Below are 13,614 nucleotides of genomic sequence, written 5' to 3'. Positions count from 1 at the left end.
CCACAACTTGGTCTCTTCTGTATTAGTTTAATGCTACAAAACTACTGCTCACAAGCACTTCAGTGCAGACCTGTTTCACGCTTCAGCAGCAGCTGATCCATCAAGAAATTTTAAAAGGAATAAAAGGTAATTCCAAAAAGAAAACCTCTTTGAATAGATTTCTGGTCTAAAAGCACTTTAACTAATCAGTTACCCCAGAGCAAAAAAAAAAAAAAAAAAAAAAAAAAAAACAAATTACATATTCCCATAAATTTTTCCTAATAAACTTAGGATCACATATTGCAGACATTTAGCTGTTCCCACTGAAAACACAAAAATAGAAAAAAAAAATTAAAAAACACTAAGACAAATAAACAAAAACGAAACAAAGAAAAATACTCAGTGGAACCCATTCAACACCTCTTTTCTGAAGCTTGTTAGACTGCTTGATAGCTTAAATAGCCATACTTGTTGCTCTGCTTCTTAAAGCTCATGATATTAAATTTGTTTGCACCATACCCCAGAGAAATCATTTGCCTGCAGGAATGAACAAAAGCTACCAAACTGAAAGATCCAATTGATACAATTCACTCACAAATTTCACTGCCAATACAGGTTACAAACTGACCGAAAAGGAAAGTCACACCTCAGTCTAGCTCTGTCCACTTCAACCAGCTCATACAACTCAAAACTTAAGTGCCAATTCACAGAGCAGTCAAAAGCTAAATGCCATTTTAATTTCATTTTCATCTACAGTCCTTTTACAAGGAGAAAAGCTAAGATTTATTTTGCATTTCATTGTTAAAACAGTTTATGGTTCTCTTTACTTCAATTATTATAAACAGACGACACTGCAAGATTTTAATTGTTTTAAAGTCTTTGGAGCTATTTTCTTTAATGAAGGCTGAAACCACACAGATGGAATTTTTCAAGAACATTGTGAATTTCTAGCCCAAAGCAAGTGCTGTGTTAAAGAGTGCTAATCACAACAAATCATAACACATTTGTAGTTTACAGGACTTAATATTGTAAATGTAAGTCACACTTAACAAACACACTTAAGACAGAACTACCTCAATTTTTTGTCAGGGTGGGCCAAGCAGACTCCCACCGAGGCACTCAAAGACTGTGTGCTGGGTCTTTCTTTCTCCCCTCCTCCAGCAGATAAGCAAAGTGTTATCCAATCACATTATCAAGAAGTTAATCACTCCATCACGGACACACCAACTCCATCAGGGACACACCAACTGATGAGTCGACACCATTCAAAGGACAAGAATCGGGAAGTGGCAGTGAGACAGGAGCATTTCCAGGCACAGGGCAGGGCCCATGGCCCAAGGAGAACGCAGGCCAGTTTGGAGGCTGGACACACATCCATCGTATGGCCAGGGACACTGGCAGGGGATGACCCGGCAGCTGTACTGCCACTCGCACAAGAAGGCAACAGCAGCTCAGCAGAGCAATTCCTGCAGCCACCAGCCTTTTCTCTTCTGCGCCTCAAGGGCCGGGAGAGCCAGCAGCCGGCTGCCAGCCAGAGAATTTGGGACAGCAGGCCAGAGAATTTTGGGACATAGCTGCAAGCTAGGCACATTTATTACACACACATGCTGTCCAAAGGTGACCAATATTAAACAGACTGCCATGTATCTTTCAGCTTCACACAGGCTGGCATCAGAAAGCAATTAATTTGATTTCAAAGTATTCATGCAATTCATTAATAGGGAACATGCCTGAAGACAAACTATCAAGCAATATCTGTCGCTGCCTGTTCTCTTAAATAAAGAAATATTTGAGGATTTTGCTTTTGCTCTCCCCCTGACTTCACAGCTATGTTTTAAACTCTCTCCAGAGTTTGCTAAATTGTCTTTTAAATATATATACACTTAATCAGAAACAGAACACATGATGTAAAATAAAAGTGACTGAACTTCAAGATGTCTAAAATACCACATTTATCCAGCCTAACAAGAAGATGAGCATTCCTTTTAGTGCAAAGTCCTGGAAAGGACTGCCTTTAAAAACGGCTGTACCTTAAATCCCCAGAAGCAAGGTTATGTTGCTATGTTGACACATACAAAGTAAGTATCATGAAAAATGTTGACGCTCAACAGTTTTATTAGTGATTTTAAAAGCAGAAGTATACACAAACTGCTAAGACTCCTCAAATTAAGGAAATCGATAAGGCATCTGTTTTAAAAGATTAAAAAAGAAAAATTATAATCAAGGACTATATATATATATATAGCTATATATCTATCTCTAATCTCATTGGATGAGTAGTTGAGCATCCTCCCTCTACATTAGAGGTGAGAAAAGATGAAGCTGTAACATATTAAGCATATAATGAAGAAAAACCACACCAGTACAAATCATGATCAAGTTACAAAGTGATTCCAAATGAACTATAATAAAAAATGTTAAGGATTAACCTAAAGATTTACACTGTATGCCACATTATGCTATGTCTATTGTGGTCTGTTGACATATGATTATGAAAGAAACGTAAACCCAGTCAGATGAGAAAGATAGACTCCATGTTAATTGAAAAAGACAAACTAAGTGAATAATGAGTATATAAAAAATAGCCTATGCCATTTTTATCACCCATATATGACACTTATTCCCAAATTTATGGCAGAGACAATTGAACTATGTTTCAAATCACTGGAGGTTATTTCTTACCAGGAATCCCTCTGTGCATTTTTTTCACCTCACTGTTTCTAATCTTAGACCATTACTATTGAAACACATACATACTACCAAGCTATAAACACACGTCTACTTAAAAGATGGCTACAATAATCACCCTGGTTTATCTTGTACAGATAGATTCTTTAGCAAGAACTGGCATTTGTTAAAGCCGTTGAAACATGGAAATTATACTTTCAAAAAAGGGAAAAGTTTTAAACCACAGCATGCTTTTAAATTCGAACCAATCAATAAAGAAGAGCCACACTGTACCCAGAAGACGTTTTCTAGGACAGGCACGTAAGGAGCAAGTTCAAGGACAGCTGACATGGAAAATTAAAACAGACAGTTTGTTTTCGGGGGACTGGGGTAAATATAACCAGTGCAGTCCAAAAATAAAAGGTAAGCAACTCATGCACTGGATCCAATGTCTTGTAGTTTTCTTGCCTTGCCCTTTTCTGCAAGCCATTTCCAAGATGCAACTAAACAAGTAGGTAAATAGTATTAATTTGAAGAAAAAAATAACAGGACTCACACAGAAAAAGGTGATTTGGACAATATAACTAAGCACTTAAACAAACTGAATAATATCGGTAGAAATGATCTTTAGGGCAAGAACATTGGTTTCTATTTAGGTTTGGGGTTTTGCTTAATAGAACAAGGAAAATGGTATTAGGATGGGATATAAGGTTCCATATAAACTAGAGAAAATTTTATCTTATTTTCACAATGAACATATTTGGAACTTTTAAAAGACGAATACAGAAGATTCAAACAAGAAATACTGCCAAGTGTGAAGGGAAAAATGAACAAAAGACAAAGCAATAGCACCCATACTATAGTCACAGGTGTCATGAACAGGGGAAAAAATATAAATGATACACATATCTAATGATCATGACACCATCAAAAGCTGTGAAAAAACAGAGAAGTCATACCTCCAATTAAATCTTTATTACTGAAAAAAACCTCAAGATTTCTTTTTCCAGCCAAGATGACTGAAGCAACAAGTCTGGTTTACATTACAGAAGAAATAATATGCCTTTGGGGCAAGAAGCAGCCTTCAAACTCCTCCTCAGCTATGAACAAGCCAAAACTTAGTAAGGGAAAATATATGTGAGCAGGCCTCCAACAATCTATGTAACCAGCAATAATTTGAGCGGACAAAAAAAGAGTAACATTTCACTCTGCCAAACACCCAAAATATCACATAAAAACAACAGAGGATGCCTTTTTGAAAGAAGAAAAGGCAGAGTAGGGCTGGGCTTTCTTCACTAAACACCACTGTCTCAAGCATCATCCATAAGTGCAGGGAAATGGGTGGGGAATGAAGAAGTTACATACACTACCACACACCTCCAAGGTGTAAAGATGGAGATAAGAGAGCAACAAACTTACTTTCTCCTCCTACCAGAAGTTCAACTCATGACCAGAGGACCCTGTTTCTGTCTCCAGTGTTTCCCTCCTATCATTTGAACAAGTCAGAGAAGACAGGATGGGATTTTGCAATCCCAATAATCCTCTGCAATAAGTCTATTGCCACACTGACCTTTCCCCTTCAACTTTACAGAAACAGCTTCCTCCTGTTTCCTACTAATGCAGTTAGCCCTCAGCTCAAGCTGTGCTTCTGCCTGGAACATTTCAGCGTCACTGATACGCAACTATAATGACCCTGCCAGCATGTGTGACAGAATTTGTTTTTGTGTTAAAGATATAATATTGTTCAGGTTCAAAGTAAAGCACTCACAAGTCAGAAAATTTCCTGTGCAACTTTAATTCATCTGCTGGTGTGTTTATTCCCATTATCACCATGTTTAACTACAGGAGCACTTAGTATGTTTTCCAGTAGGACCCCTACTTGTTCAGCATGGTGGGTGGACATATTCCAACCATCAATCAAGGGTAAGCAGGGATAAGGAAATCCATATGATCATTCCTCCACTTGATGCAGAAGTTGGAAAAGGCCAAGAAAAGAAGGAAGAGCAGAACAGCACAGTATTTAGGACTGTATTCACAGACCTGTGAAGGCCTCTCTGCTACATGAACATCAGACTAAAACACGATGCCTGTCGCTACCCATCAGCTGTACGTTCTCAACCGAAACTGATATGAAGAAGTGCCTGGCACTTGTAATGGCCACTAAATGTAGACATCCAACTCATATTATTATCTGGAAAAACCAGCACAGCACGGAGGCAGGTGAATTTGAATTCTAATTCTGTTCCACCATTGATTATTTTTTTGCGACCCCAATCACATCTTGTTTATTACACTAATTTCACCGATGGGAAAACAATGTTCCCTCATCTCAAAGAGGTGCTGGATCAATAACTGTGAGCCATTAAAAAAATACATTAAGAAGCACCCTCGCAGAAGAGCATGCAGAAATTAATAACTATCTACTAATTGTGGTCTTTGTCTTGTGTAACAGTTTCTTGATGAATAGTAAAGATATTACAGAGCTCCCTTCCCTCCTCCACTACCATACATCTTCACTACAGGAATAGTTTGAGCAAAAAAAAAGAAGCCTACATAAAAGATCGTGAGATACTACACATATCAGTGAAAGAATTGCTTATGAACTTTCATGCACTTGACTGATAACTTTCAAAAAAAGAGTTTAACACAAACTGTAAAAAGCAATGCCATATTTTCTTTTTCAAAAATAAGCAGGTCATTTAATTTTAACACTGTATAACCATATTGAAGATAACAATTAAAAGTTGCAAACTATTAGTTACTAGTAGTAATAATAAAACAAATATTTAAAGATCATCGGTAAATCCTTCCATTGCCTTCTTAACTTCAGTTCTACAGACAGCACAAAAAGAAACCAGAAAAACTAAACTGTACATACTGTACAAACATTAGATACCTGTATACAACTTAGGCTGCTGTTCATAGCAACTCTGAAATTACATATACACAACTCTCATGAGGAAAAATAGATGTTCTTGGTTTCACTTCAAAATACAAACTTTTGTGTATCTCTTTCCATGGCAGGCTGGACAAAGATGGGAAGGAGGAAGGAAGGACAAGTTGTGTAAATGAGGTACCATGGCTGAGAAAGAAACCACAATCTCAAATGATCCCATCTGCATCACATCCTTCCCCTCAAAAAAAAGTTTTAAAGCACTTAAAACACTGAAGAGTTTCAAGATGAGCTTCACTCAGTGAAACTAGCAACAAAACAAACAAATATGCTCTCCATCTGACCATGAGTTCCAGAATTCAGTATTGCCACAGAAAATATCAAGATTTAGAAAGGCTCTCTAAGGGTAATAATTTTTTTTCCTAAATGATTAAGAATGTATTTCATCATATGAAGTCATGAGAAGCTTTCCCTTTTTTTTCTGGCGGCCTTCCATGCAAATTTTAACTACAGATGGTATGATATGCAAGTAACACAGTTAGAAACTGCAGTTAGAAAACAAGACAGTTGGCAGAAGGCGAGATGTGGTGAGAGCAATGTTTCAAGCATTAGCTCTTACAATCAAAGTGTTAAAAAGAATAACAGCCTGTGAAGGTGATGAGCTGCACTAGACTCCAGCAGGTGTCCAGCCATGTAATTGAGTGCCTGGCCTCAGAAGGAAGTTTCCAAAACGCATGGGTAATTCGAATGGCAAAGTCCGAGCCACACAAGTTCCTGCGGCAGAAACAGAAGTTCTCAAAAAACTCACTGAAATTAAAATGGTTTCAGGATAGCAAACTTTTTGATAAAGGTACGAGAAAAGCCAACCTTTAAGTATACAATGTATTTTAATTAACAATAACAAAAGAAAAATTAAATACGAGTTCTTGAAGGTAAAAGAAGCCACCCGTATCCAGAATTCTGTACTAACACTATAACCTTTCACGCCGAGAAACAAGCCCATTCCTACACTCCAACACATCCTAAGAGCGTGGACAGTCACGGTCAGAGGGTGTATGACTGATAATACAACACCCCAGCAATTCAGCAACCCTTTCGTCCGCTCCTCAGCTGTTCAGCGGGGGAGTTCATTACTTTTTTTCGGCTGATGCGGGCAGTCGGCCCTGCCAGCACACCCCGAGGGGCAGAGATTTCTCCCGGCTGGCTCGGCCGTCACACGCCCCGCACGCGTGTCCGCGGGAGTCCCCGAACACCTCACCCCGGCTGGGCGCCTCCCGGGCGCGTTCCGGGCCTGCGGGCGCTCAGCCGGGAGGGGGAACCGGCCCGCTCCTTCCTCCCTGCAGGGAAGCGAGCCGGAGTGCTGCGGCTCCCCACGGACGGGCACGGGGGGAGGAAGTAGCCGGGGAGGAGGAACTGGGGAGATGGGAGGGAGGGAACCCCCGAAGCCGTGCGCTGGAAGCGATGGCCCAGCGCCCGCCGGGGCCGTGGGTCCAGAGGCTGCTGACCCGCACGCCCCGGCCCGCCACACCCCCACCGGCCCGCCCCCCTCGGCCTCCCGTCCGCCCGCCCCCCGGAAAGGAAGCCCTCCCTCCTGCCCTCACCTGCCAAGAGGCTGCAGACGTCCTCGGGGATGTCGGGAGCGTCGGACATGGTGCGAGCAGCCGGGGACACCGGGCGGGCGGGGCTCGACAGCTCGGACCGGTCCGCCCCCGGCCCCGCCGGGGAGGAAGCGGAGGCCACGCCCCCGGCCGCCGCGGCACGGCAGCGAGCCGCGAGGGGGCGGGGTTTATCACCACTGGGGCGTGGTTTCCCACCATGAAGGCGGTGCTTGGGGCGGGGGCGGGGTTTGGCTGTACTGGGCGGAGCTTCAAGTTTCGTCAGCGGGGCTTCCCGCTGGCACGCTCCCCCGCCCCTAAGCGCCGCGCATGCGCTTTATGCCCTCTGCTCCCCGCAATGTTTCTCGGCCTCCGTGAGGGCGCTGCCTCCCACGTGACCGCTGCCGGCGGCCATCCCGCGTGAGGGCACCGCGCGGGCCCGCCCCCGCGCCAGAACCAAACGTGGCGCTCAGCGCCGGCTCCCTCTGCGCCTTCCGCCCCGAAGGGCAGGAAAAGTTGGCCATTGGATAAGAATGCCCCGAGGCATCTCTCTGATTGACCCATTGATTGTCCCGCCCACTAAGACAGCGGCTGGCGTCCCTGCCTCCTCCCACAGGGGCGGGAAGGGTTGGGTCGGTGGGTGTGGAGGCTGGTACTTTGGGGGTTTAATTTCTTCCAGACATCTTTCCATCTTTCTTTCAGAGCTCGGTGCCGACCTTGTCCCTCTCGGCTTTCTGTCATTGCCTGTGTCGGGGTTTAGGATGGCAGACTACAGCCCAACCTCGTGCCTTTGCCAATGTCCCAATGGTTGCAGCTGGCAACATCAAGTCGTGGAACTCGAGGAAAACGTTGAAGCAGTGGGAACAGGCCCGTTCGTATTGGTGTCTGTTAGCACAGGTGTGTGGGCAGCGGCGAAAAGAGATGCTGTTGCTAAGCAACACAGCTGGGCTGCTAGAAGGGCCAACTTTGCTGGAGTGTTGCTTATGGGGCAGCTTTTGTATGTTTTACCCACAAATCCCTAGTTGTGTGTATTTGGAGTACGTTGGTGATGTAATATATTTAGTGTAGAAATAGTCAAAGTAAACTCTTGGCATGTGTTTTTGTGCCCTGGATGGTTTTGGCTGTATCTGTGTTATTGCTGCAGAAAGTGTTTGTGTTAGAGCTGTGGTTATGTTAGCACATCTGTATATCATACCAGCGTAGGAAAAACACTAAGTAAAAGAAATTTGCTTTATGAAATTTCAGCTTTATACCAGTGTAATGATATTAACACTGTATCAGTCACATATTGAACAGTTTCCTACCTCTGCTTGGTGTAGCTGTGCCTGCTGCAGCCTGCAATGTAGATGTGGTGTTAGATTATATTGTTCTCCTGACCTCTAACATCTCTTTTAATCACATGGAGTAACTCATTTCAAATACATCTGTGTTTTCAAAGCATTGCAGCTTTATTACCTGATGTTATGGCCAACCTGGCTGAAACTCAAGCAGTGAACTAACTGACCTATATAATGTTGTGTAATGGTTTTTATGTTGGTTATCTAATTTCAATTCAACTATAATAAACATGCACAGGCATCTGGGTGCATATGTGTATAAATAGATCATGCCTCTTTATTTGTATGAATACCTACTACTCATCTGGTACAAGAATATGTTTGATTAATTTTTCTGTAGTTGGCAAGGAAGTCTCTTTGGGCTTATGTTAAATTACACATTTCAGATGTGCAGTCTTGGGAAGCTGCCATAAGGAATAGGAAAATGGCTTGTAACCTAATTTGCTTGCCCTTTTTCAGGTTAATCATAATCCTACTTTATTGTGTTGACTTTATGGCACCATCCATTTCTGTTCCCGAAACGTGTCAGTTGAACTCTGTTGTAGTCTTTGTTTTGAGATCATTCTCCTGATAATTTATTCCATATGTTTACCATTTGTGTAAACTTTTTCTGTTTCAGAACACAAGATGGGAAGAAATAACTTACCTTTATTATTTCCCGTCCCCCATACTCCAGTCACTCTGGCTTTTTCTACTTAATTTTTTTGTTAAAGACCTCCTTGTTGCAGTGAAGACCAGCCCGTCACACAGTCGTCAAGTTTTGTGACCCAGGCCTATTTTAAGCCTTGTTAAGTTCCAGATTTACTCATAGTTCCCTAATTTTTAAATCTACCACTAATAGGAAGCATAATTCAAAACAGACTCCTTCCTGAAACAAGTCTGGCTTCAGTGCTGTTTCAGCCTGGTTTCTGAGGATTCCACGGCTTCAGCCTCATGGAAACCAGACACACCACTTTGCCTAACCAGGCCCGTGGATCTGGGGTTCTTGATGTGTGGGAAGCAACGCAACAGGGAACACACGGAAGTTTATTGTCCTTCTGTGTGGAGTGAGCTGTGAAAACAGGGAGTTCAGGAAGAATGGAGCCTACCTGGATCTGCAGAGAGCCTACAGCAGCACAGCTGCGGGAAGAATAAACTTTCCCATTCAGGACCAGCATCACTTCTGCCTTGCCTCCCTGAAGAAATGTGACATATCTGGTTTACTGGGAAATCCAGCATTTTTCCCTTAAATGTTCCATGCTTCTGCAGGCATGCTTTTAAAATTTAGATTCTAGGAGATGAATGAAACAGGGCCTGTGTGCAGTTGCTGCTTGTTCTGTACATGTCCTTTAATAGAAAATTAATTCGATTACAATGCATGCTCCCTGCACTGATCCCTGCACTATTTCACACAGGCAGCAGCAGCCTCGCTGGGGATACTCTGTGTTCTCATCTGCTGGCCCTGTTGGCTGTCTGTCTTCTTTTGCTGGACTCCGAACAAAACAGCCAGTCAATAGTCAGAATATTTGTATTTTTTTAATTAATTACATTGAACGGTAGAGATTGGCAAAGATTGCTGGTGTGCACATAGAGCTGTTAAATGTAAGGAGCACTGACTTTCTTTACAGAATTGCTTTCTTTATGTGTACAAAAACTGTGTTTTTTAAAAAATCAGGAAATTACCTTATCGAATGTCAATGCTCTAAACATGGCACCCCCGTATGCCTTTTGACTGTGGTTGCTGCACTGAAGAAATGCAAAGGTGCCTCTTACAGTGGAAAAGCAGATTCAAACCCTTTTTCCTCTGCCAAAACATCATTAACACTTTCTTAGGATTTGCTGCTACTATTCAAGTTTAAATTATTCCCTCACGGGCAAAAAATGTTTTCAGGTCCTCACAACAGTTGCCTTGAGAGTAAGTTTACACATTAACTTTGAAACATAAAGAAGAGCTAATGCTTCATGTAACAACTCATTATGATTTTGTGTACCTTCTTCTATTCAGAATCCATCTTCAGGAAAGCTTCCTATTTTACTGTCTTTATACAGGCATTTTATACAAAAACCTTGAGGCATTCAAATACTGTTTGCACAGTTGGGTTGCATTGACTGTACTATGCTAGAATGTGGAAACATAGCCTTGCATTTAGAATTTTGCCTATGGAATTCAGCCCATCAAACATGAGCTGAACACACTTCAGTTTATGGGATGATCACAGATGGAGCTAAAATGTACTCAGCAAGAGTGTAAAAATGTTGAAAACCAGGTGTGTGTTTCTTTATTAGTTTGTATTCTGAAAAATTGCTACAGTGACATTTTTTCTGCAGTTTGGAGGCTTTGGTGTCACTTTTTAGTGTTCTGAGTTATAAAACCGATGCACTTTGCTTCGTGAAGGTAACCTGCCATTCATGGAGTACTTCCCAGGTCACTACTGTCTTGCTCTAAATGTTACCTGTTATTATTTTGAGAACTCAGTTTGAGTAATTCACAACTCCCAGGTTGAAAAACACATGTCAAGAAACACAAGTCATTCCCTTCCCTCTTCATGTTTTCCCAGCTATACAACCACAGAAGAGTGCTGAACTGAAAAACTGTAAAAATTGTCCCCTAGATAATTTGTTATATGCCATATTGTAACTACCCATTCAGCTTTCAGAGCTATTGGGTTTGATGCTGACGTCTTCAGCTTTCCAAATATAGAGGGAGCAACAAGGGCTTTTCATTTTTGTACTTGGCTGTTTTCCAGCAATGCCTAATTTTATCTAAGAATTACCTCTGCAAAGAAAGATTGGTGTTTCTGTTATCAACACTGTAGGATAATGAATATAATTTTGAGGTTTTCTGTTACATGTTGTGAGAAACATTTTTGCATGAGGATTTTTTTTTTACCTGAGCATCCATTAGATTGTATGGGATTATTTGATATTTTACTAGACAAAAAATATTCTGTGTCTCATCAAGTTCAGTGTCCTGTTTAAAAAAAAAATATTAAGAAAGCTCCTATCAGATAAAGACTACAGAGTTTCAGTAAGATCCTGTTTTGAGGTAATTTTCCAGCTGGATTGATTCAAATGGAACATCCTGAAAGTTAGTTTTGGCACAGGTATGAGATTCCAGTTGACATTTTTTCTCATAAAAATCTATGAAAGCAAGCCAAAGATAATTCCCCAAGTATTACAGAAGAAGATTTCCACTGCTTATCATGCAAATAGTGCCAATGAAGTCTGAGACAACCAGATGAATAAGGGTTGTGAGATTTCAGCTCATACTAAATCCATCTGTTCTTGTTTGTATCTCACCCTTTGTTCTTCAACATCTGAAATGCTGAAGAGGTAAAGACTCTTCCTCTCCCCATTTCTCCTCTTCAAGATGTACGGAGATGTCCTGGTGAGTCTTTCTGTAGATGAGTATGGTTTTAGGAAGTGGAGAGGGAAGCTCTGTTTGACTGGAGTTAATCATTAGATCTTAAGTAAACTTTTTTAAACACCCTATACAATCTTGATAGCTAATGAATATTGTGGAACCACGAAGATTCTTAATAACACTGCAGTGAGTAAACATGCTAAAACATCATCTTGCTTTCTCCAGAAATAAAATCTAAACCTCATTATTCTCTGAGAGGTAGGTTAACTAATGAGGAACTATGTACTCTCTAATCTAAATTAGTGTTCTTTCTAGTTCTTTTTGCCTCCTATTAACTGTGGTATAATGCATTGAGTCCTATTTTAAACAAGTTATACCATAGGTAATGGAATTAATGAAGACTACTTTTCCTTGCATTTCTGTATCTTTTCCTATTGCAATGGAATGGGTTCTATCTGCTCAGTTCTACTCCTGTGCCATGAGGCACTCGCCATCATCTGAGCTGTTGGCCTGATTTTTCTTCTCCATGCCTCTTCCTCCATCACTGAGAAAGGGGCAGCATTTTTCTGTGACCAGTTTGGAGGGATTGCTCTGTCTTTTGGACTGTCAGGAAGCTTCTGCTCATTGACTACCCTGCAAGCCAAACAGAATAGGTACCCACTGAGCCCAGGTGACTCTTTTCTACAGTGGTGTCATTAGCCTGGCTCTCCACCCTTCATCCAGCAGCTGATTTTCAAGAAATTTTTAAGAAGGCAGTATCTGAAGACTGCATCTACCAAATACAGCAATCAGATTTTAGGGAGAGATCAACAGGTGGAGAGGTGTCCTTGTGTAATCAAGGAAAAATTGTTACTTTGGAGACATGGAGGTAAATTTGACAATAATTAGCAAAAGCTTTGAGGCACAGGCAGCTTAAAAACCTATGTTTTGTGGTTATCGGGGCAATCCCATTTTTAAATTTCCCTCTTCTGTATATTGTAGAAGGAACAGTAACAAAAAGGAGGAGAAGGGGGGTGGAAAGGGGTTTCAAGAGTTGCAAAACTTTTCTATGTAATGCTACATTTCCCTTCACAGGGGAAATAAAACAGTTGGTTTTAAAGTGGAACTGAATCAGAATCAAATCTGAATAAAATTTATGCATTAAGCTACAGAAAACAGGCTCACAGCCTCTAAACTTCCAGTCTTTAAACTAAAATAAAGACAAAGAACTTTGTAAACAAGTGGCATTTCTCAGAGATACACCGAGCCTTCAACTAAATTAGTGAAGTGGTAAGCTAAGAGTTAAAAAAGAAGCTGTTGTGATCTTTATTTTTAAAAAGTCGAAGTGCACTTTAGAAGAGTGCTTCCATCAGCCTAAAAATATTAATATATGACAGATTATTGTTTAACTAACAAGAAGAGCTAAATGTTGAATCATATGCATAGGCATTAGCTCTCTATTTTTTTTTAAATAAATTCAAATGAATTTTTGTTGTAATGTGCTTAATCCAGTGTTTTTCCTTGCAGTACTCCTAGCTTTTTTTTTTCCTACTCCTGTGATTGCCACAGAGAGTAACCTACTGTAAAGTATCATAAAATCTAAAATTAAGTATTTTTAATTGTCTGAATTCAGCATTGTTTCTGGGAAACATAGATGAAAATCTTCAGGCTTCATATAGAAAGGACTGGTCCAAATGAGGCAGATATATAGGCTTATTTCTTGCCATGCAAACTCATTTTCCCTGCAAGATGAACATCAATTACCTTATTTAAGGTGATACATAGATATGTAAAATATCATGCCAAATAAGAAGCATTTGT

General features: G+C 40.9%; 1 protein-coding gene across 1 annotated transcript in view; it reads right to left on the bottom strand.

The window, feature by feature from the left end:
- Positions 1 to 7,268, bottom strand: part of SKAP2 (src kinase associated phosphoprotein 2) — a 121,717-nt gene extending 114,449 nt beyond the window's left edge. The window contains exon 1 of the mRNA XM_066195407.1: positions 7,141 to 7,268. Within this exon, the coding sequence (XP_066051504.1) occupies positions 7,141 to 7,189 (49 nt within the window). The 5' untranslated portion in view covers positions 7,190 to 7,268. The remainder of the gene's footprint in view (positions 1 to 7,140) is intronic.
- Positions 7,269 to 13,614: the final 6,346 nt, after the last annotated feature.

Source organism: Chamaea fasciata, unplaced genomic scaffold (genome assembly GCF_029207755.1).
Source record: "Chamaea fasciata isolate MVZ Bird 193981 ecotype frontalis unplaced genomic scaffold, bChaFas1.0.hap1 SCAF_1, whole genome shotgun sequence".
Lineage (NCBI taxonomy): Eukaryota > Metazoa > Chordata > Aves > Passeriformes > Sylviidae > Chamaea > Chamaea fasciata.
Note: the sequence above shows the minus strand (reverse complement) of the source record. Positions and strands in the feature narration are given on the sequence as shown.